A 21,332-nucleotide genomic window follows, 5' to 3' on the forward strand; every position below is an offset into this window, starting at 1 on the left:
CGTTGGTTGTGGTAGATGACGATGCCATTGGGGTAGCGAGAGATAAGAGCTCCTTTGTATTTACATTTACATTGATGTTGATACAGTTGTCAAGAGGCTATTTTATCACTCTACATTTGTGTTAGTGTCGATGAAAACATCGAGTGACCCTTTTACCAATCGATAACTATGTCGGCGCAAACGTAGTTGTCGAGCAACGCTGCTTTACATTTACGTCAGATCTATCGAGCGATATCGTTTTGCATCTGTAAAGTGACTCTCATCTCTTACTATCACTCTTTTCATTCATAACAACCACTCGTGATCTCTAACAATATAATCGTTTGTCACCACTAATATCGTTAGCTATCATCAACTGAAATATTAAAATTATATTTATATATATATATATTTTATATTTTTATTGATAAAACTAAAAATATTATGATAAATAAAGCTAAATATTTTATTTTTATAATTATAAAAATTTTAATATAAAATTTTTAAGTCTACTAATTGGAATAATAAGAAGGTCTAACTATAACTATAAGGGTAATATGTAATAAATTCTAAAATATAAGTATAAAATCAAAAATATATTACTATGGGAGTTTAATGTCTCTTTGATTAAATGTTTTTGGAGAAGTCAGATATGGTGACATATTACATTAACAGTAATATTTTAAGATCGAATCTTCCCGCTTTATCATTTACCTTAAAAAAATATGAAAATTTAATGCATGCCTCTCTTGTCTTTTATGTCTAATTAAGCAACTTAGAATGTATGCATCTCTTGCTTTTTATTTCCAAAAGATAATTTCGATTGCCTTTTCCTGGCTTCGTTAACGCTCATATTCCAAGTGAACGCATCATTGCGCACAGAAAGATGCGCTGTGCAAGTAGAACGTGACACATATTTTGTTGCTTGTGTTTTAAATGGACACATGAGAAAATGCTTATGTTCTTGACAGACATATCATATACAAGAGATGTTTTACTTGGAACCGACTGGGAATTCCTAAATAGATGCCATTTATTATCCAATTAAACATCATCAAACACAGAATTCGCATGGCCACTAATGCAAAAGTAAGATGTTTGCCAACTATTTCAGTCAGTTATCAAAATGACAAAAGATTGTTAAGAATAATACGATCAAGTGAGTACCGAAACAGGAGTTAGTAATGGTCTGTCGGAGAAGAAGGCATTTAAGTTAGCTATCATCAGCTGACAAAGTTCGGAAGACATTTCAAGTGTATGCACGGCGAAATGAGCTGAAAGCACCACATTGTCCATGCAACAGAGTTCCTCCGGAACAGCAGGTTCGTGCTCGAACACATCGAGACCAGCACCGCCGATCTCCCTTTGCATCAGGTGTTTCACTAACTCAGCCTCGTCGACAAGAGCTCCTCTGCCCACATTTATAATGATCCCATCCTTCCCCAGTGCTGACATAACATCTCTGTTGATGATGTGGTATGTTTCTTCGGTTAGGGCACAAGACAGCACCAGCACGTCGCTTTCTGCGGCAAGATCGCGAACGCTTGGGAAGTAATTGTATGGAACTTGTGGCTTTCTGCTTCTTGAGAAATATGAGATTGAACAACCAAAAGCTTCGAGCCTTTTGGCTATTTCAGATCCAATACTTCCCAGCCCTACAATGCCAACCCGCTTGCTGCCCAACTGCAACCATCAAGAGGAGATCAACATCCATATAGACCCATGTTAGCTAGACAATGAATGCAGAATTGGCATTATTCCAAATAACATAAAAAAAATTAGCATTCAGCGAAGTTACATATGATTTTGCTGAATAATCTACAATAGACTTTGAAACTAATGCATATAATAGAAGGCAAAAAAGTAACCCCAAATACTAAGAACAACAAATTAAAGAGGCTCACATTTACAATGTGATAGATGAACTTCAAATACATAAGCAGGCTTGTTTCATTTTATCAAGAAAACACCAAATGTTCAAGAAATTAATATATCTATACTTCTGAAAAGAATATTATATTGCACATTTTGCATTTGGTTTTAATAAAAACTGCATTTTTAATTGCATCAAACCACAACAAAAATAATAAAATATTTATTAATTAATTTCACAGAATAGATATATGATTTTCCTATTGATAAAATGAGAAAATTTTACTTTGATCTAGAGCTCAACACATGGATGGAAAAAACAAAGGACCTCAACCTGCAGCTCCACAACATTGACGATTTCTTAATAGAAAATATTAACCAGATATTTTCTATTATGCAAAATATTTCCCTAACCGCAAGCAGCTAACTGTCACGGACAAACTTCTAAACAGGATGTTTGATGTAATGCTTATGTATGTCCGTGTCTTTTGGGTGTGTTCGTGCTTTGTACAGCATGTAGAGGGACGACCAAAGGCTTAATAGTCCTATTTTAGTTGGGTTGGCGGCCGCTTTAGGCTTGTAAATAAAGGTTGTGTCATGTGGACACGTGTGAGTGATTTTCGGTCTGTAATGGACCATTTTACCCTTTGTTGTGCAACTGTTCAGAGCTTGTAAAGTCTGTTTGTAATTTGCATTGTCTATAAAGTGTTTTTCGGAGATGTTTGTTTGTGGATCCCGAGTGAGGCGTTTTCTTTGTCCTGTTCTCTCTTGTGTGGGTCCTAAGGGACTATGGGAGGCTTCGGGGAGGCTGATCCTTGCGGACGGACTCGCAAGGGTGCCGCACGACTTAGGCAAAACCAGCTAAGTCCGTGACAGATGGTATCAGAGCGGGACAAGCACTCATAGAAACACTTAGCATGCAAACGTGGGGGACCTAGCGGGGCTGCGTTGAGGGCAGTCAGCACACGCGCGACCGTTTGGGGGAAAACGGGCATGGAGATGTAGGGAAAAGGAGTCGCTAAGTGGAGCGGGCATCTGAGATTGACATTCAGAGGAATGGCCAACCCTTCGCGCAAGAGGCACCACGAGAACATATAAGCTTGGAAGAATGTGAAGCGCACAAAGGTTGGGATGGCTGAGTTTGAGCTACGGCTCAACGTTGACAACTATACTTGATGGTGCTCAAGGCAAGCGAGGCGTTTGGTAAAGGATGGGACCATGCAAGGTGGAATGAGTTGCTCAACGACCAAAAGAGTTATGCAAAGCTCACAGAGGTGAGGGGAATTGCTAGCTCGAAGAATTTGGTACTCATACATGGGCTTGTATACGGACGATGGAATGTTCGTGGCCATCCCAAGGTGACTGAAACTCGGCGCCATGGAGCATTGAAACTTTCTCTTCGGCATATGAAGGATACGTCCGTAGGAGGCTGAAGGGTGCAACTAGTTCAGCATGTTGCTAGGCCTTGAGGGGTGCAGCAGGGGCTGTATTGACGTGGAGTCGCAATCTAGCAAGTGCGTTTGCAGGAGGCAGAACAATGCACAGTTTGTTTAGCAGATCGGAGTAGTCCAAGGGGATGGTGGTCTCCGAAACGAAGAGAGATGTTGCTCCAACGGGACAGTTATCCAGGAGGGATAAGTCCCGGCTCCCCAGAGGGAGAATCATGTGGGATGGACCTCACAAGTTGAGGAGGAGTACCTCAACAAACAACAACTCCACGAAGCTCAATGGACTTAGCAAGCGGCGAGGAGTCGTCGCATGATCTCGCTTGAGAGAATGCATTGGTGGATGCATTGCGAGATCAAGTGGGGGAGTGACCCAAAGCAACACAAATGAAGGCATACTTGGAGTCGATATGGAGATCGGACTCAAGGGAGGGCTGACCCGTGGAATGGTGGGCGCGAGGGCCACCATCAACTCAATGCAAAAACGAGGAGCGGAGCAACTTAGGTGTAACTTGGCGAAGTAACCAAGCCGCATGAAGGGAGCCAGCATAGAAGATGGAACATGGACCAGAGGCATAATGCTTTCCTTGGACATAGGTCAAGGATATGAACTCTTGCAGAGGCAAGAGCAGGATCATGTTGTTCCATGGGTCATTCATTCTGACGGAGCGGACTCATCTTGCATGGTGCCAAAGACGAAGGGAGCTTCTGGGCACATGCACTTTATCTCGGATGAGCATTTGATGGAGGAACTAAGGCGACTCAATTTGCGGAGGCGAAGTTGGGTTCAGAAGGCTTTAGCACGGGACAAGAGGACGCAGAGGCGGGTACTCTTGAAGAATATGCCACAGTGTTGTCATTCAAGTTGCTATAAAGGGGGCGGTACGCAGCGAAGATTGTGCTGGTAGGGGCAGAGGCCCAGGATCCAGACAATGGTGCACAAATTACAGTGAAGTCGGTGGACTTCGGGGGCTACTAGGCGACGGACTGTCCTAGAGCGGTGCTTCATCTAGGTGTGACCCAAGAGTGGGTGGATGAAGGTCGATTGCCAAAGGAGCGAACAAAATCGAAGGTAGAGGAGACCCTGCGATGTATTGGCAGAGGCCACACATGGAGGGTTCACAATTCGAGTTTTTCCACAAGGATCAGAATGTAATAGAGGTGTCACCAGGAGGCGACATGGTGCAGCGGATCGTGGTGGAACAGTTCGTGGCAATGCGATTCACACAACCTCGCCCCGTGAGGGACTGGATCATACGGAGGTATGATCGGGTGCTATTGGAAGCTCCACTTCGGTGAACAACACGACGGCAAGAAGGGCTATGGATTCAAGGAGTGAAGGCCATGGTACCGCAGAGGCGGGTCTTCCGTGCGTTCATCGAATTTTGCATCGGATGAAAGCCTTGGTCATCAGCATATGGGGGCTGTGTTCCACCAAGGGAAAAGTTCGAATGCAAGTACCAGTGAGTCCCATGGGAGGGACTTGATCATACAGCGGTATGATCGAAGCAGCTAGAGAGTTGGACTGCTCCAGAGCTCATATTCGCTTAAGGGAGCCCGACAAGTCAGAGGACAAGGTCGAGTAAGCGAACGTTGCTGCCAAGGAAGCTAAGGAGAACAGAATCGGTGCAAACTCTACAACGTGATGGCAGAGGCCATGCATGGGAGTTGCAGTCTGTCTCTCCATCGACCAGACGGACTGCTTGGAGAACACAGAGGTGTTGAAGCAGGGGGTCGAAAGGGGCGAGAAAGCGACGACGAATCCAGAGGGACTTAGCTACCCAAAATCAAGCATCAGTTAGAATGGAGGTGGACTCAGAGGAGTGCCACGAAGACATTTCTACTGATCGTGAAGAAAAGGGATGCAGATGCGAGGCGACGGATAGTAGGGCCATGGGCATGGCAGCGCCATGGTACCGCAGAGGCGGGACTTCCGTGAAAGTCATTGATCCCTTGCTCTCATGGAGGGAGAGCCCTTGGTCGTGAAAGGGGCCGAGGAGGTGAAGAACGCAGAGGCAATCTCTAAGTACCGAGACAAGGCTGAAGGGCAGAGGCCGAAGAACTTCGTAAGACCAGTGTCAATGTGCTTCTCATCAAGATAGCCGAAAGTGAAGGACTTCGGGTCATGCAAGAGTGCATAACCAAGGAACGAAGCAGGCAGTACGCGGTGTTGTACCTTCGCTACTCAGGGGAGTAGGCGGTAGGGTTGATGGAGAAGACGGTACAATCCCAGATGCGACCAAACCTATGAGAGAACTACTCCAAGTTGGGGTGAAAACTTCCTGCATTCCAGAAGTTCAATGGCATTGAGAAGGTGAATCACAGTAGCTAACTCAACGCAAGGAGTGCAAACACTTCAAATGCTTCAGAAGTGTGAGCAAAGAGCAGGTGAAGGCCAGTAACCAGCTCGATGCATGGAGTACAACCTCGAGGAGGCGGGCGAAGTCAAGTAACCTTTGCCTTCTCAACTCTTAAGAGAATGGGCGAAACCGAGTACCCCAATTCTCTTATCTATCCAGCAGAGGAGCTCTACAGATGTTCAAAGACCCTTTAAAGATAATGAAAGACAATAGTTGTCAAATCCTCACCAATGGTGATCAGTGCTACTGAGAGTAGATTGTCCGCTTCATTTCCCAACGAAATGCCAATCGAGAGCGGAAGTGATGCGAACCTACTTGGATGTGACAACTAAGTGAAAGAAGAGTCAATGAGCAAATTTTATGGAGGAAGGACCCAAAACTACAGAAGTTTGCGAGACGATGCTCGTTCAAGCTCCAACAAGCATCCACCCAGTTCAAGCAGCATGAGGCATTTTGAGAGATTGGCGCAGTAAGGATGGTCTTTTCCTTCATCTGGGGGATCCGTAGGAATCAACAAGGATCAACACAACTCAGCCAACCCCACACCAGAGTCAGAGTCATTGGTGAGTTGAAGCAGTATGGCGGATCAAAGATTCGACTACTCAAAAACAACAGCGGAGAGCAGCTGGGAGTCAAGAGGCGCATTGTAGCTGGAGCAGAAGATTGAAGACTCAGCAAAGACGAGGAGTTGCAGTGTCGACAAAGGCTTCAACGAGGACGTCGAAGGGATAAGTGGGGGAGAATGTCACGGACAAACTTCGAAACAAAATGTTTGATGTAATGCTTATGTATGTCCGTGTCTTTCGGTATGTTCATGCCTTGTACAGCATGTAGAGGGGCGGCCAAAGGCTTAATAGTCTCATTTTAGTTGGGTTGGTGGCCTCTTTAGGCTTGTAAATAAAGGTTGTGTCATGTGGACACGTGCGAGAGATTTTCGGTCTGTAATGGACCATTTTACCCTTTGTTGTGCAACTGTTCAGAGCTTGTAAAGTCTGTTTGTAATTTGCATTGTCTATAAAGTGTTTTTCGGAGATGTTTGCTTGTGGATCCCGAGTGAGGCCTTTTCTCTGTCCTATTCTCTCTTTTGTGGGACCTAAGGGACCATGGGAGGCTTCGGGGAGGCTGACCTTTGCTGACGGACACGCAAGGGTGCCGCACGACTTAGGCAAAACTAGCTAAGTCCGTGACAATGGGTCATTCATTCTGACGGAGCGGACTCATCTTGCATGGTGCCAAAGACGAAGGGAGCTTCTGGGCACATGCACTTTATCTCGGATGAGCATTTGATGGAGGAACTAAGGCGACTCAAATTGCGGAGCGAAGTTGGGTTCAGAAGGCCTTAGCACGGGGCAAGAGGACGCAGAGGCGAGTACTCTTGAAGAATATGCCACAGTGTTGTCATTCAAGTTGCTATAAAGAAGGCGGTGCGCAGCGAAGATTGTGCTGGTAGGGGTAGAGGCCCAAGATCCAGACAATGGTGCACTAATTGCAGCGAAGACGGGGGACTTTGGGAGCTACTAGGCGACGGACTGTCCTAGAGCGGTGCTTCATCTTGGTGTGACCCAAGAGCGGGTGGATGAAGATCGATTGCCAAAGGAGCGAACAAAATCGAAGGTGGAAGAGACCCTGTGATGTATTGGTAGAGGCCACACATGAAGGGTTCACAACTCGAGTTCATCCCACAAGGATCAGAATGCAATAGAGATGTCACCAGGAGGCGACACGGTGCAGCGGATCGTGGTGGAACAGTTCGTGGCAATGCGATTCACACAACCTCGTCCCGTGAGGAACTAGATCATACGGAGGTATGATCGGGAGCTACTGGAAGCTCTACTTCGGTGAACAACACGACGGCAAGAAGGGCTATGGCTTCAAGGAGTGAAGGCCATGGTACCGCAAAGGCGGGTCTTCCGTGCGTGCATCGAATTTCGCATCGGATGAAAGCCTTGGTCATCAGCATATGGGGGCTGTGTTCCACCAAGGGAAAAGTTCGAATGCAAGTACCAGTGAGTCCCATGGGAGGGACTTGATCATACAGCGGTATGATCGAAGCAGCTGGAGAGTTGGACTGCTCCAGAGCTCATATTCGCTTAAGGGAGCCCAACAAGTCAGAGGACAAGGTCGAGTAAGCGAACGTTGCTACCAAGGAAGCTAAGTAGAACAGAATCGATGCAAACCCTACAATGTGATGGCAGAGGTCGTGCATGAGAGTTGTAGTCTGTCTTTCCATCGACCAAAGGGAGCTGCTTGGAGAACACAGAGGTGTTGAAGCAGGGGGTCGAAAGGGGCGAGGAAGCGACGACGAGTCCAAAGGGACTTAGCTACCCAAAATCAAGCATAAGGTAGAATGAAGGTGGACTCGGAGGAGTACCACAAAGGCATATCTACTGATTGTGAAGAAAAGGGATGCAGATGCGAGGCGACGGATAGTAGTGCCATGGGCATGGCAGCGCCATGGTACCGTAGAGGCGGGACTTCCGTGAAAGTCATTGATCCCTTGCTCTCATGGAGGGAGAGCGTTTGGTCGTGAAAGGGGCCGAGGAGGTGGAGCATGCAGAGGCAAACTCCAAGTATCGAGACAAGGCTGAAGGGCAGAGGCCAAGGAACTTCGTAAGACCGGTGTCAATGAGTTTCTCATCAAGATAGCCGAAAGTGAAGGGCTTTGGGTCATGCAAGAGTGCACGACCAAGGAACGAAGTAGTCAGTACGCGGTGTTATACCTTCACTACTCAGGGGAGTAGACGGCAGGATTGATGAAGAAGACGGTACAATCCCAGAGGCGACCAAATCTATTAGAGAATTACTCCAAGTTGGGGTGAAAACTTCCTGCATTCCAGAAGTTCGATGGCATTGAGAAGGTGAATCACAGTAGCTAACTCAACGCAAGGAGTGCAAACACTTCAAGTGCTTCAGAAGTGTGAGCAAAGAGTAGGCGAAGGCTAGTAACCAGCTCGATGCATGAAGTACAACCTCGAGCAGGCAGGCGAAGTCAAGTAACCTTTGCCTTCTCAACCCTTAAGAGAATGGGCGAAACCGAGTACCCCAATTCTCTTATCTATCCAGCAGAGGAGCTCTGCATAAGTTCAAAGACCCTTCGAAGATAATTGAAGACAATAGTTGTCAAATCCTCACCAATGGTGATCAGTGTTACTAAGAGTAGATTGTCCGCTTCATTTCCCAACGAAATGGCAATCGAAAGTGGAAGTGATGCGAACCTACTTGGATGTGACAACTAAGTGAAAGAAGAGTCAATGAGCAAATTTTGTGGAGGAAGGACCCAAATCTTCATAAGTTTGCGAGACGATGCTCGTTAAAAGCTCCAACAAGCATCCACCCAGTTCAAACAGCAGGAGGCATTTGAGAGACTGGCGCAGTAAGGATGGTCTTTTCCTTCGTCTGGAGGATCCGCAGGAACCAACAAGGATCAACACAACTCAGCCAACCCCACACTAGAGTCAGAGTCATTGGCGAGTTGAAACAGCAAGGCGGATCAAAGGTTTGACTACTCAAAAACAGCAGCGGAGAGCAGTTGGGAGCCAAGAGACGCATTGCAGCTGGAGCAGAAGATTGAAGACTCAGCAGAGGCGAGGAGTTGCAGTGTCGACAAAGGCTTCGACGAGGACGTCGAAGGAATAAGTGGGGGAGAATGTCACGGACAAACTTCTAAACATGATGTTTGATGTAATGCTTATGTATGTCCGTGTCTTTTGGGTGTGTTCATGCTTTGTACAGCATGTAGAGGGACGACCAAAGGCTTAATAGTCCCTTTTTAGTTGGGTTGGTGGCCGCTTTAGGCTTGTAAATAAAGGTTGTGTCATGTGGACACGTGTGAGTGATTTTCGGTCTGTATTGGACCATTTTACCCTTTGTTGTGCAACTGTTTAGAGCTTGTAAAGTCTGTTTGTAATTTGCATTGTCTATAAAGTGTTTTTCGGAGATGTTTGCTTGTGGATCCCGAGTGAGGCGTTTTCTCTGTCATGTTATCTCTTGTGTGGGTCCTAAGGGACCATGGGAGGCTTTGGGGAGGTTGATCCTTACGGACGGACTCGCAAGGGTGCCGCACGACTTAGGCAAAACCAGCTAAGTCCGTGACATAACGGAGGAGCTATAAAAAGTAAATGTGAGCATGGTTAATGAGGTTGGACCCTCTTTACACATTCTAATCTCACTTCGAGAATTTGACCTGAGCGTCAGAGAGACCAAATCGGGATACCCCTCTCAATAATCTTGCGCCTTGGGATCGACACCACCTCGGGCGATTAAGACCTTTGGCTCGATCAAAGTTACTTGCGTAAACTGGGCTTTAACCAAGTTGAGCTGACTAACTCACTCAAAGGCGACCACCGGCATCATATCATAACACTTACATAAATAGATTTGTGCATTAACCAATATAGTTAACTTGTATACAACAACACAGGCCACCAATATATCTACTTGAGGCCCAATCAATTTTGCACATCACTTTTCAATAATGTATTTTAAATGACTATCTTGGTCATTAACTTAGCTTCCTTGCTTACCTAGAAGCACACTGAGCTGCATGAGATATAAAAAGAGTCAAATGGCCCATGAAAGATGTAAAGAACTCTGTGATCATGTCTCTTAGACAAAGCTAGGTTGAGCTGTTCCAAGGCATCTGATCTTGTTTATAGAAAATTAAAAAAAATTATGTTTTATTGTCAGCACATCAAATCAGAATGCAGCAGAGAACTTTCTAAGATAAACCATGCCCTTTTGTCACGGCATTAGCTGGAATTGCCTAAGGCGTGAGACACCCTTGCGGCCAAGATGCGAACTTAGCTTGCGTTGCCTAAGTCGCGAGGTACCCTTGCGGCAAAGACGCGAACTTAGCTTGCGTTGCCTAAGTCGCGCTTCGCTCTTGCGATATTGCTCCGCAAAGATCAGCCCACTTATAATCTCTCGCAGGTCCCGAAGGACCTGTAAAAGAGAAAGTTGATTAGTTCGAAATAACGAGCAACGGGCAAGTCCCGACGTTTCGCTAAAAGAGGGGAAGCTTTACAAGCAATTCAGCGAGCACCTTGCGTGCACAAGAGAAAAGAGGGAGAGGGGGAAAACAAGGACTTTAGAAGGTTGAACGAACAGCTGCAAGTCCACAAACAGCTGCTCACCGGGTGCCGAGCGTGACAACAAGTTCCCGTCAAGGTAACGTGCGAACTTGCGAAAGGTTGTTCAATGCCCGACTCTATACCGAAGCCCCATCTAGCCCTGTGCCACCCGGGGGGTTCAAAGGGGCTAAGATGGCTGACGTTTTGGTGAGCTGAGGCGGGCTGCAGAAAACAGCCCGCAGCACACGAAAATGGAACTGTTGTGGGCTGTTTTGGGGATGTTTTGCTCGGTTCGGTGAGCGGTCACTTTGTAGCGCTACAACTTGTTCGAACTTACATTTTTACAAGCAAAATGACTCAAAACCAGGGCAAAACAGGATGCCAAGTAGCTGCACATGTAGATGAGAGCGACAAACGGTTCGTTGAACGGAGTTATTGCGGGTGCGCGACGACCGTTTGTGACACTTTGTCGGTTTTTCATCCTCATGTCTTATTACTTACAAGCCTCAAACAACCATCAGCATTGGCATTATCTATGAAATGAGTATTAGATATTTTACAGGTTACTCAACCTCGTACCAGACAATCAGAGGGTAACAAATGTGGTTATGCCATTGTGTATGTTTAGCATAACATGCAATTTAAATGTCCTGTCCTAAAGCAGGGAAAATAATTCATGTGCCAGACTGGAAAAAAAAAAAAAAGTTACTAATCATAAAATGGAGTATGAAGCTCTATCTTCACTAGATAATGGTTATCTAAGTATCATCATAACACTTTTCAAGTTATAGATCCTATAAAGAGGGAGCTTTATCCATTTTGCAATTAGGAGAATCATAATGACTAATGAACATCCAAATGGTCAGGCCTCCATAACAAAGAAAAATTATCAAGTTACATTTAGACAAGCAAGATTAAAGACAAAATAATTGCCAACCACACTGTTCCTGAATATATTTGGATTAAATATATTAAAGAGAACAGAAAAGATGGGATCAGAAGGGGGTGGGAGGCTATGATTTTCTATAGTTAACAAATATAGCAATAAAATGTAACGTGAAAGTGAAAAGATGTTGTTTGGTTATTGAACTCAAGAGATAAAAGGTGAAAAGTAAAAAGAAATCGAGAGATCTGATTTCTATTTCAACATGCATTTCGTTTCTTTAAAAACATCGAGAAGTTAGAATAGAAGACAAAGTTTCATGCAGTTGTTTATTTCTCTATGGTCGGAACAAAAAGATAAGTGTATTTTACCTATAATGCTTTATTCTTGGGGAGAAAAAGAAAGATTTGCATATGGTTTTTATTGACCTAGAAAAAGGCTATGAAAGGATTCCTAGAGATTTATTATGGTGGATTTTAAAAAAGAAAAATGTATCCACTAATTATATTGATGTTATTAAAGATATGCACGATAATATAGCTACTAATGTTAGAATTATAAGAAGTGTGCTAGTAAGTTTCCTATTAGCATAGGATTACATCAATCATCCGCATTGAGTCCATACCTTTTCACATTGATAATGGATGAACTTACTAGTAACTTATATAATAAGCCCCACGGTGTATGTTATTTGTTGATGATAGTTGATGAAAGAATAAGTGGAATTAATTATAAACTTGAGCTAAGAAAGTAAACCTTAGAAACTAAACATTTTAGATTAAGTAAGATTAAAACTAAATATATAAAATATATTTTTAATGATTTTAAAAATAAATAGGAGAATATAGTTAAATTGGATGGACAAAAAATCACTTTAAGTAAGAGATTTAGATATCTTGGATCAATTATTCAACAAGATAAAAAGATCGATGAAAATATTATTCATAAAATAAAAACAGGATGGTTAAAATGACGAGAGGTATCACGAGTCTTATATGATCATCGAATACCTTTGAGATAAAAAGAAAAATTTTATTAGACAATTGTGAAACCAACAATGTTTTATGAATATGAGTGTTGGGCACTGAAGAAACTGTTAGTTTGGCAAGTCCCAAAGTCCCACATCAGGAAAATCAAGTTTGGTATCTCCTGTTTAAACTATAAATAAGGGTCTAGGCTTTGAAGTCATATGCACCACAAGTGGCACCACAAGAAAAACCTAAGTGTTTGCTTTGGGTTTAAGTCCATACTCAGTTAAATAGTTTGGGCTTATAGTTGAGGTTTTTCTTATTTAGTATTTTCGGATGTTTTATGGCCTAGGAATATCTTCCTAAGGCATTTGTAATAGTCTCTTTTATAGTAGTGATTTGCTCCTCTTTCGTTCATGGATGTAGGTCAAGGTTAATTGACCGAACCACGTAAATCTGGTGTTCTTGTCGCTTTTATTCTTTCCACTTTATTGTCTTTGTCGGGTTGCCAAAATTACCCTTTGGTAAATTTTCTGGAGCTAGCTCTAACAAACTGGTATCAGAGCCTGGTTTCAGGATCTTTTGGCAACAATAACAATAACAAATATCGTTGTCGAGAAATTCGACAGAAATGTCAACTTCGACATGTGACAACTCAAGATGGAGGTCATTCTGATTCAAGACGGAGTTGATTTGGCACTACAGGGGGCTGAGAACATTCCAGATGGTACGTCAAAGGAAGATCTTGCGGGCATGGATAAGAAGGCCCAATCCAGCATTATTCTAAATCTCTCTGACGAAGTTTTACGGGAGGTAGCTACGGAGACTACGGCTAAGAGCATGTGGGACAAGCTTAAAGCCTTGTATATGAAGAGGACAATAGAGAATCGTCTTTACTTAAAACAGAGTTTGTATATGCTTCGGATGACTGAAGGTATATCTATACTCTCACATCTTGATAAGTTTGATTCTTTGGTTATGAATTTGGAGAATATAGATGCAAAAATTGATGATGAGGATAAGGCCCTGTTACTTTTGTGTTCTCTTCCCCAATCTTTTAAGCATTTCCGTGATACTATGATTTATGGAAAATAAACAATTTCGTATCAGGAAATTAAATCTGTACTAAAATCTAAGTAGCAGATAGACAGAGATATCACTGGGAAAAGTAGAGAGAATCAGACTGAAGGTCTGGTTGTTAGGGAAAGAACAGATAAAAGGGAATTTGATAGTAGTAGATCTAAATTTAGATCTAAATTCAGACATAGAAATTTGGAGTGCAGATATTGTCATAAAATGGGGCACATTAAGGCTGATTGCTTTAAATTGAAAAATAAATTAAAGCAAAAGAAAAAAATTATTGAGAAAACTACTGAGTCTGCTGAAACTAGTGTAGCAGCTGATGAGAATGATGGAAATATTTTCTTTGCTACTGATGACAGAACAAGGCCTAAAAATGAATGAATTTTAGATTCTGGTTGTTCTTATCACATGTGTCCTAATAGAGATTTGTTTTCCACATATGAATCTTGTAATGGTAGAATTGTTTTAATGGGTAATAATACAGCATGTGATGTTGTTGGTAGAGGAACAATCCGAATTAAAATGCATGATGATATTATGAGGACGCTCACTAATGTTAGGCATGTTCCTGATTTAAAAAAAAATCTCATCTCTTTAGGCACCCTAGAAGCCCTTGGGTGTAAATACACAACTGAAGGTGGAGTTATGAAAGTTTCTAGAAATGCCCTTGTTATTATGAAAGCTTGTAGGTCTGGTAGCTTGTATATTTTGCAGGGAACTACTGTCGCAGGATTAGTTGCAGTCTCATCATCATCATTGTCTGATTCTGACATCACCAAATTATGGCATATGCGTTTGGGTCATATGAGCGAAAAATGTTTGAGCATATTGAGCAAAATGGGTCTACTTTGCGGACAGAGTACTGGGCCACTGGTTTTTTGTGAACATTGCATTTTTGGAAAGCAGAAAAGAGTTAGCTTCAATTCTCCGACAGTTCACAAAACGAAAGGTACTCTTGACTATATTCATTCAGACCTTTGGGGTCCAGCTCATGTTCAGTCTAAGGGTGGTGCTAGGTATATGTTGACTTTCATTGATGATTATTCCAGAAAAGTTTGGGTTTATTTTTTGAAGCATAAAAATGATGTTTTTCTAACCTTTAAACAATGGAAGGCTTTGATTGAGAAGCAAACAGGTAAATAGATTAAGCGACTTCGAACAGATAATGACATGAAATTTTGTGAAGGTGACTTTAATGAATTTTGCAAAAATGAAGGAATCGTTCGGCATCGCACTGTTAGGATGTCGCCTCAGCAAAATGGTGTGGTCGAACGTATGAACAAAACACTTTTGGAGAGAGCAAGGTGTATGATCTTAAATGTAGGGTTAACAAAGGACTTTTGGGCAGATGCGATTAATATGGCCTGTTACGTTGTCAACCGCGCTCCTTCTGCAGCACTTAACTTTAAAACTCCAAATGAAGTTTGGTCAGGTACTCCTGCTGATTAATCTGATTTAAAAATTTTTAGGTGTCCAGCATACATGCATATAAATAAAGAAAAATTAGAGTCTCGAGCTAAAAAATACATTTTCCTTGGGTATGCTTCTGGGGTGAAAGGATATAGATTATGGTGTTCTGATCCCAAATCCCCAAAATTTGTAATCAGTAGAGATGTTACTTTTGACGAATTATCTATGTTATCTTCTAAAGAGGAATCTACTAGTTGTACAAATGATAGTGCACAGAAGCAGGTGGAGCTTGAGATTGGTAGTTCAGATTTTTTTAAGTCGAACTCTTCTACTCAAAGAATGCTAGTAGATGGTCCTGAGTCTACTGACGAAGTTGATCCAGAGGAAGAGTAATATTCCATAGCCAAGGATAGACCACGGAGAGATATTCGACCACCACAAAGATATGCAAATTTGGTTGCATATGCTTTATCTGTTGCAGAAGAAACAAGTGAAGTTGGTGAGCCTACTTCCTACTCAGATGCAATTTCTTGTGATAATTCCGCTAAGTGGTTGATCGCGATGAATGAAGAAATTGAATCTCTCCATCGGAATAGAACTTAGGATCTTGTGAAGCCGCATTCGGGTAAGAAAATTGTTGGATGCAAATAGGTCTTCAAAAGGAAGGAAGGTATTCCAAGGGTTGAAGATGCAAGGTACAAAGCACGATTGGTTGCAAAGGGCTATAGTCAGGTACATGGTGTTGATTTTAATGACGTATTTTCATCTGTTGTTAAACATAGCTCTATTCGTGTTTTGCTTGCTTTAGTTGCTATATATGATTTGGAATTGGAGCAACTTGATGTTAAGACAGCTTTCTTACATGGTGAACGTGAAGAACAAATTTATATGGAGCAACCTCATGGATTTGAAGTTGATGGTAAGGAAGACCATGTTTGCTTATTAAAGAAATCCTTGTATGGATTGAAACAATCTCCAAGACAGTGGTATAAGAGGTTTGATTCTTTTATGTTAGGTCATGGTTACATTAGGAGCATGTATGATAGTTGTGTTTACTTTCGGAAGTTAATTGATGGCTCTTTTGTGTATTTGTTGTTTTATGTTGATGATATGCTTATTGCAGCTAAGAATTTGTCAGAAATTCATACTTTGAAAATGCAGCTGAGTAGTGAATTTGAAATGAAAGATTTGGGAGCAGCTAAGAAAATTCTTGCGATGGAGATCAAAAGAGATCGAGGAGTTGGAAAATTATTTCTGACTCAGAAAAATTACCTCAAGAAAGTCTTGGAGAGGTTTGGCATGAAAAATGCTAAGCCAATTAGTACTCCTCTTGCTAGCCATTTTCGGCTGTCAGCTGCTCGGTCACCATAGTCAGTTGAAGAGGAAGAATATATGGTGAAAGTTCCATATTCTAGTGCCATCGGCAGTATTATGTATGCAATGATTTGTACTCGTCTAGATATTTCACAAGCAGTCAGTGTGGTTAGTAGATATATGTCTCGCCCGGGTAAAATACATTGGCAGGCTGTGAAGTGGATTCTCAGATACTTGCAAGGGACTTCAGATGCTTGTTTGGAGTTTGAGAAAAATCGTGACACTTTGGTTGGTTTCGTCGACTCTGATTATGTTGCGGATCTTGATAAACGAAGATCTTTGACAAGTTATGTTTTTTGCGTTGGCAGTTGTGCAGTTAGTTGGAAAGCTTCCTTACAACCTGTCGTGGCTTTATCTACTACAGAGGCAGAATATATGACAGTGACAAAGGCGATCAAAGAAGTTTTATGGTTAAGAGGTTTGTTTAGCGAATTATCTCTGCATCAAGGTGTTACTACAATTTATTATGATAGTCAAAGTGTTATTCATTTGACTAAAGACCACATGTATCATGAGAGGACGAAACACATTGATGTGAAGTTTTATTTTATTCGGGATATCATTGCTGAGGGAAATGTCCTTGTTCAGAAAATTCATACGAAGGACAATCCAACTGATATGCTTACGAAGCCTCTTCCAGTTTACAAGTTCAAGCAGTGCTTGGACTTGGTTGGTGTTTATTGTTGGTGATTGCCCATTGGGGCTTTTATGAAGAAGGTGGAACAAGTTTTGTTGGGACATGCCAAGGTAGAGATTTGTTAGTTTGGCAAGTCTCATAGTCCCACATCAGGAAAATCAAGTTTGATATCTCCTGTTTAAACTATAAATAAGGGCCTAGGCTTTGAAGTCGGATGCACTACAAGTGGCACCACAAGAAAAACCTAAGTGTTTTCTTTGGGTTTAAGTCCATACTCAGTTAAATAGTTTGAGCTTATAGTTGAGGTTTTTCTTGTTTAGTATTTTCGAGTGTTTTATGGTCTAGGAACATCTTCCTAAGGCATTTGTAAGTCTCTTTTATAGTAGTGATTTGCTCTTCTTTCGTCTGTGGATGTAGGTCAAGGTTAATTGACCGAACCATGTAAATCTGGTGTTCTTGTCACTTTTATTCTTTCCGCTTTATTGTCTTTGTCGGGTTGCCAAAATTACCCTTTGGTAAATTTTCTGGGGCTAGCTCTAACAGAAACAACATGTATAACATATACGAAATGAAAATATTAAAATAGATGTGTGGAGTTACTAAGAAAGATAGAAAAATAAATACTTTTATTCATGAACAATTAAATTTAGCTTCAATAGATAATAAGATGAGAGCAAATCGTTTACGATAATATGGACATAAGCTTAGGAGACCTCCGATGTGATAGTCAAAAAATATGAAATAATCAATGCTAGTGGTACGAGGAGAGATAGAATAAGATTTAAAAAAACTTTAATAGAAACTATATATAATTATTTAAGCACTCTAAGCTTAACTAAATATATGACTTTCTACGGATCTCAATGACGATAAAAGATCCATGTAACTGACCCCAAATAGTTGGGACTTACGGTTTTATTGTTATTGTTGATGATGCTTTATTCTTCTCTTGCCACTTTTCTCCGATTCAAAATGAATTCAAAGACTCTTACGACTATAGAACAATGATAGCTAATACATTAAAGAAATTTTGCTTTGGACAAAACCAGGGTCCCCAAAAGAATTCATAAGGTTTTGCACTAATTTAGGGGATTTTTATGATATCCACTACCTAGCTTTGAAGATTGAAAAGGCCTAAAACATAGAACTGACAAGCTATTGCAATCACTGCTCACTCTAACCATCTTTTGCAATGGCTTTCAGAGGGTTTCATGGTATGAAAAAAAATTAGATGACACAGTTTTTGTAAACTCAATCTCTTTCTTGAAAATGGACAAATTGACTACGTAAAGCTTTATGTAAAAAAAATAAAAATCTCGATCGTTTTCCACTTGAAAATAAACAAATTTTTAGCACTTAAGTATGAAATTTTTGTCGCCATAAAGGATACATGATAGTAAGTAAGACAGATTTGTAGGCATACAATACATTTTCTGCAAACCATAACCTACATATTTGGAGTAAACATTAGAATATCTTTTTCTTGCTATTTTTGCGATTAATCAAAGAATAACTTCATGACCATTAGTGAATTTAATATCCTCAAGAAACGTAATAGCAAAGGGGCAAAAAGGGTGGACGGAACCAAACCTTGGAGCCGAGGGGGTAGTCGCCAGCACGCGGCAACAGACCACGGCGGACGTACCGGTCGGACGCCGATACACGGTGGAGAACGTCGATGAGTAGGCCGACGGCATAGTCAGCGACGTCCAGGGAGAAGATGGTGCCGGCATTGGCGACGGCAATGCCGCGGCGGGCGCACTCGGCTAGGTCGATGTGGTTGACGCCGGAGCTGGTGGTGACAATGAAGCGGAGGGCGGGGAGGGCGTCGAGGAGGGGGCCGTCGACGGAGACCAGGCCGGTGACGAGGAGGGCGCGGACGCCAGCAGCGTGGGCGGCGAGGAAGCGATCGAAGGGCAGCGGCGACTCCCACGGTCTCAGGAGCTGGAACTGCGCCGAGAGGGCTTCGTGGAGGACTGACAAGGGCGGGCTGAGCAACAGCACCTGCGGCCGCTCCGTCCCCCGCCGACCTTGCGCCTCCGAGCCCGAAGCCATTAAATGGGAACGGGAGTGGGGAGGCCGTAGTTATGACCTGGGCTTCGCAACCCACGGGCCTACCCTTTCTTAATTTAATCCTAATTAACATTAGGAGGGATGTGATATTATGTTTTGAAGGTAGAAAAAGACATAAATAAGACAGTAACGTGGGAGAAGAAAATAACTACGGGATTCCAAAGAAAATGAGGAAAACAAGACAGAAAAGAAAGAGAAAGAAAAGGGAAAAAAATAAGGACAACGCAGAGAAGATGTTCTCAATCATCTAGTAGTATTCTAATCTCAGGTTAGATCAAATCTATAGTAAACTCTTGTTGTGATTACTTGAGGAGGTTTTAGATATTGTAGGCAGTGACGTGATCCTTGTATCTCAGTTATTCTCTTGTGATTGTTGTTAGGGTTTAGGGCAAGAGATTGAGATTTGTATATTCATTGTTCTCATAGTGGATTATCTCTAGTTTGCCCCGTGGTTTTTACCCTTCACATTGAAGAGGTTTTTCACGTATATCTTGTGTTCTATTTGATTGTGATTTCATTTAATTCTGCTGCGTATTACGGTCTTCTAGTATTTATTCATATACAAAGGTTATTCCTATTTATATCCCCATCAATTGGTATCAGAGCGAGGTTTTGGTGATTTAAATTTTATATTTGAACATAGAGGCCAGTAATGTTTCTCGCATGATTAGTTTAAATGGAAACAATTGGATGATATGGAAATCAAGAATGGAAGATCTCTTGTATTGCAAAGATTCGTATGGACCTTTGCAGGAGGATAGTGCAAAACCCATAACTATGACGGATGATGAGTGGAAGAGGTTCGATCGAAAAATAATTGGATTTATTCGACAGTGGCTTGATGATAATGTCTTTCACCATGTTTCTACCGAAATTTTTGCATATTCTCTTTGAAAAAAGTTGGAAAGTCTATATGAAAGAAAAATAACCGGCAACAGAGCTTTTTTTATTAGAAAACTTGTGAACATAAAATATAGAGAGTGTGCTTCTATTGAACATTTGAATGAAATGCAAAGTATTACTAACCAGTTATCCTCTATGAAAATATCTATTGATGATGAGTTGCAGGCATTGTTACTTCTCAGTTCATTACTAGAAAGTTGGGAGACACTGGTGGTTTCCCTCAGTAATTATGCGTCAGATGGTGTTGTCACTGTGGGTCAAGTAACAAGCAGTTTGTTGAATGAGGAGTTGAGAAGAAAGAGTTCGGTAACATCTCAGAATGATTCATAGGCACTTATCTCAGAGAATAGAGGAAGGTCAAAGTTTAGAAGCAGTTCACGCATGAATAGAAGCAAGTCAAGATCAAGAAAATATATTGTTTGCTATAATTGTGGTGAGAAAGGACATTACAAGAACTAATGTAAGCAACCTAAGATGAGCAAGAAAAAGGGAAAAGAAGTGGAGTCTATAAAGTCAAAAGATAATATCACAACTACAATGCAGGGTGGTAATTATTTGATTTTGTCTCTTTCTGATGATATTTTTTCTTGTGTGTGTCAGGATCCTGAGTGGGTGATTGACACAGGTGCTTCTTCTCATGCTACACAACGGAGGGGGTTTTTTGCTACATATAGGTCTAAAAATTTTGGTGTTATCAAGATGGGTAACTATGGCTAAGTTGGTGCTTAAGGATATGAGGCATGTGGTTGACTTTAGGCTGAATTTAATTTCAGTTGGAAGGCTAGATGATGAAGACTATGATAACAGATTTCACAAAGGGCAATGGAAGCTCAGTAAGGATTCTCTTGTTATAGCTAATGGAAAGAAATGTCATACTTTATACATGTTATAGGCTAAAGCTTATGGTGAGCAGTTAAATGCTACAGAAAAAGACTTTAGCATGGAGTTGTGGCATAGGCAATTGGGACACATGAGCGAGAAAGGGTTGCAAGCTCTTTCCAAGAGAGAGGTATTACCAGACCTTAGAGGTATACATCTGAACCCTTGTATTGATTATTTGGCAGGTAAACAACATAGAGTTTCATTTGCTAGTTCTGCTTTGTCTAGAAAAATGTATTTCTTAGACCATGTTTATACAGATGTATGTGATCCTTTGAGGGGTGGATCTGTTGATGTTTTTGGTATAAGTGGTGCACTTTATTTTGTCACTTTTATAGATGATTTTTCCAGGAAAGTTTGGGCCTATGCTTTGAAGACTAAAGATCAGGTAATTAAT

The 21,332-nt window shown here is 41.7% G+C and overlaps 1 protein-coding gene across 1 annotated transcript; it reads right to left on the minus strand.

The window, feature by feature from the left end:
- Positions 1–1,058: 1,058 nt before the first annotated feature.
- On the minus strand, positions 1,059–19,160 carry LOC103984938 (glyoxylate/hydroxypyruvate reductase HPR3). Its single transcript, XM_009402521.3, has 2 exons — positions 18,671–19,160; positions 1,059–1,662 (listed from the first exon to the last, which is right to left on the minus strand). Exons 1-2 carry the CDS (start codon positions 19,133–19,135, stop codon positions 1,135–1,137), a joined length of 993 nt encoding a protein of 330 aa, XP_009400796.2. The 5' UTR covers positions 19,136–19,160; the 3' UTR covers positions 1,059–1,134.
- Positions 19,161–21,332: the final 2,172 nt, after the last annotated feature.

Source organism: Musa acuminata, chromosome BXJ1-5 (genome assembly GCF_036884655.1).
Source record: "Musa acuminata AAA Group cultivar baxijiao chromosome BXJ1-5, Cavendish_Baxijiao_AAA, whole genome shotgun sequence".
Taxonomy (NCBI): Eukaryota; Viridiplantae; Streptophyta; class Magnoliopsida; order Zingiberales; family Musaceae; genus Musa; species Musa acuminata.

Coding starts and splice junctions, on each gene's coding strand:
- LOC103984938 (XM_009402521.3), bottom strand. CDS start 19,135: ATGGCTTCGGGCTCGGAGGCGCAAGGTCGGCGGGGGACGGAGCGGCCG. Junction 1,663..18,670: donor ACTACCCCCTCGGCTCCAAG/GTTTGGTTCCGT, acceptor TGATGGTTGCAG/TTGGGCAGCAAGCGGGTTGG.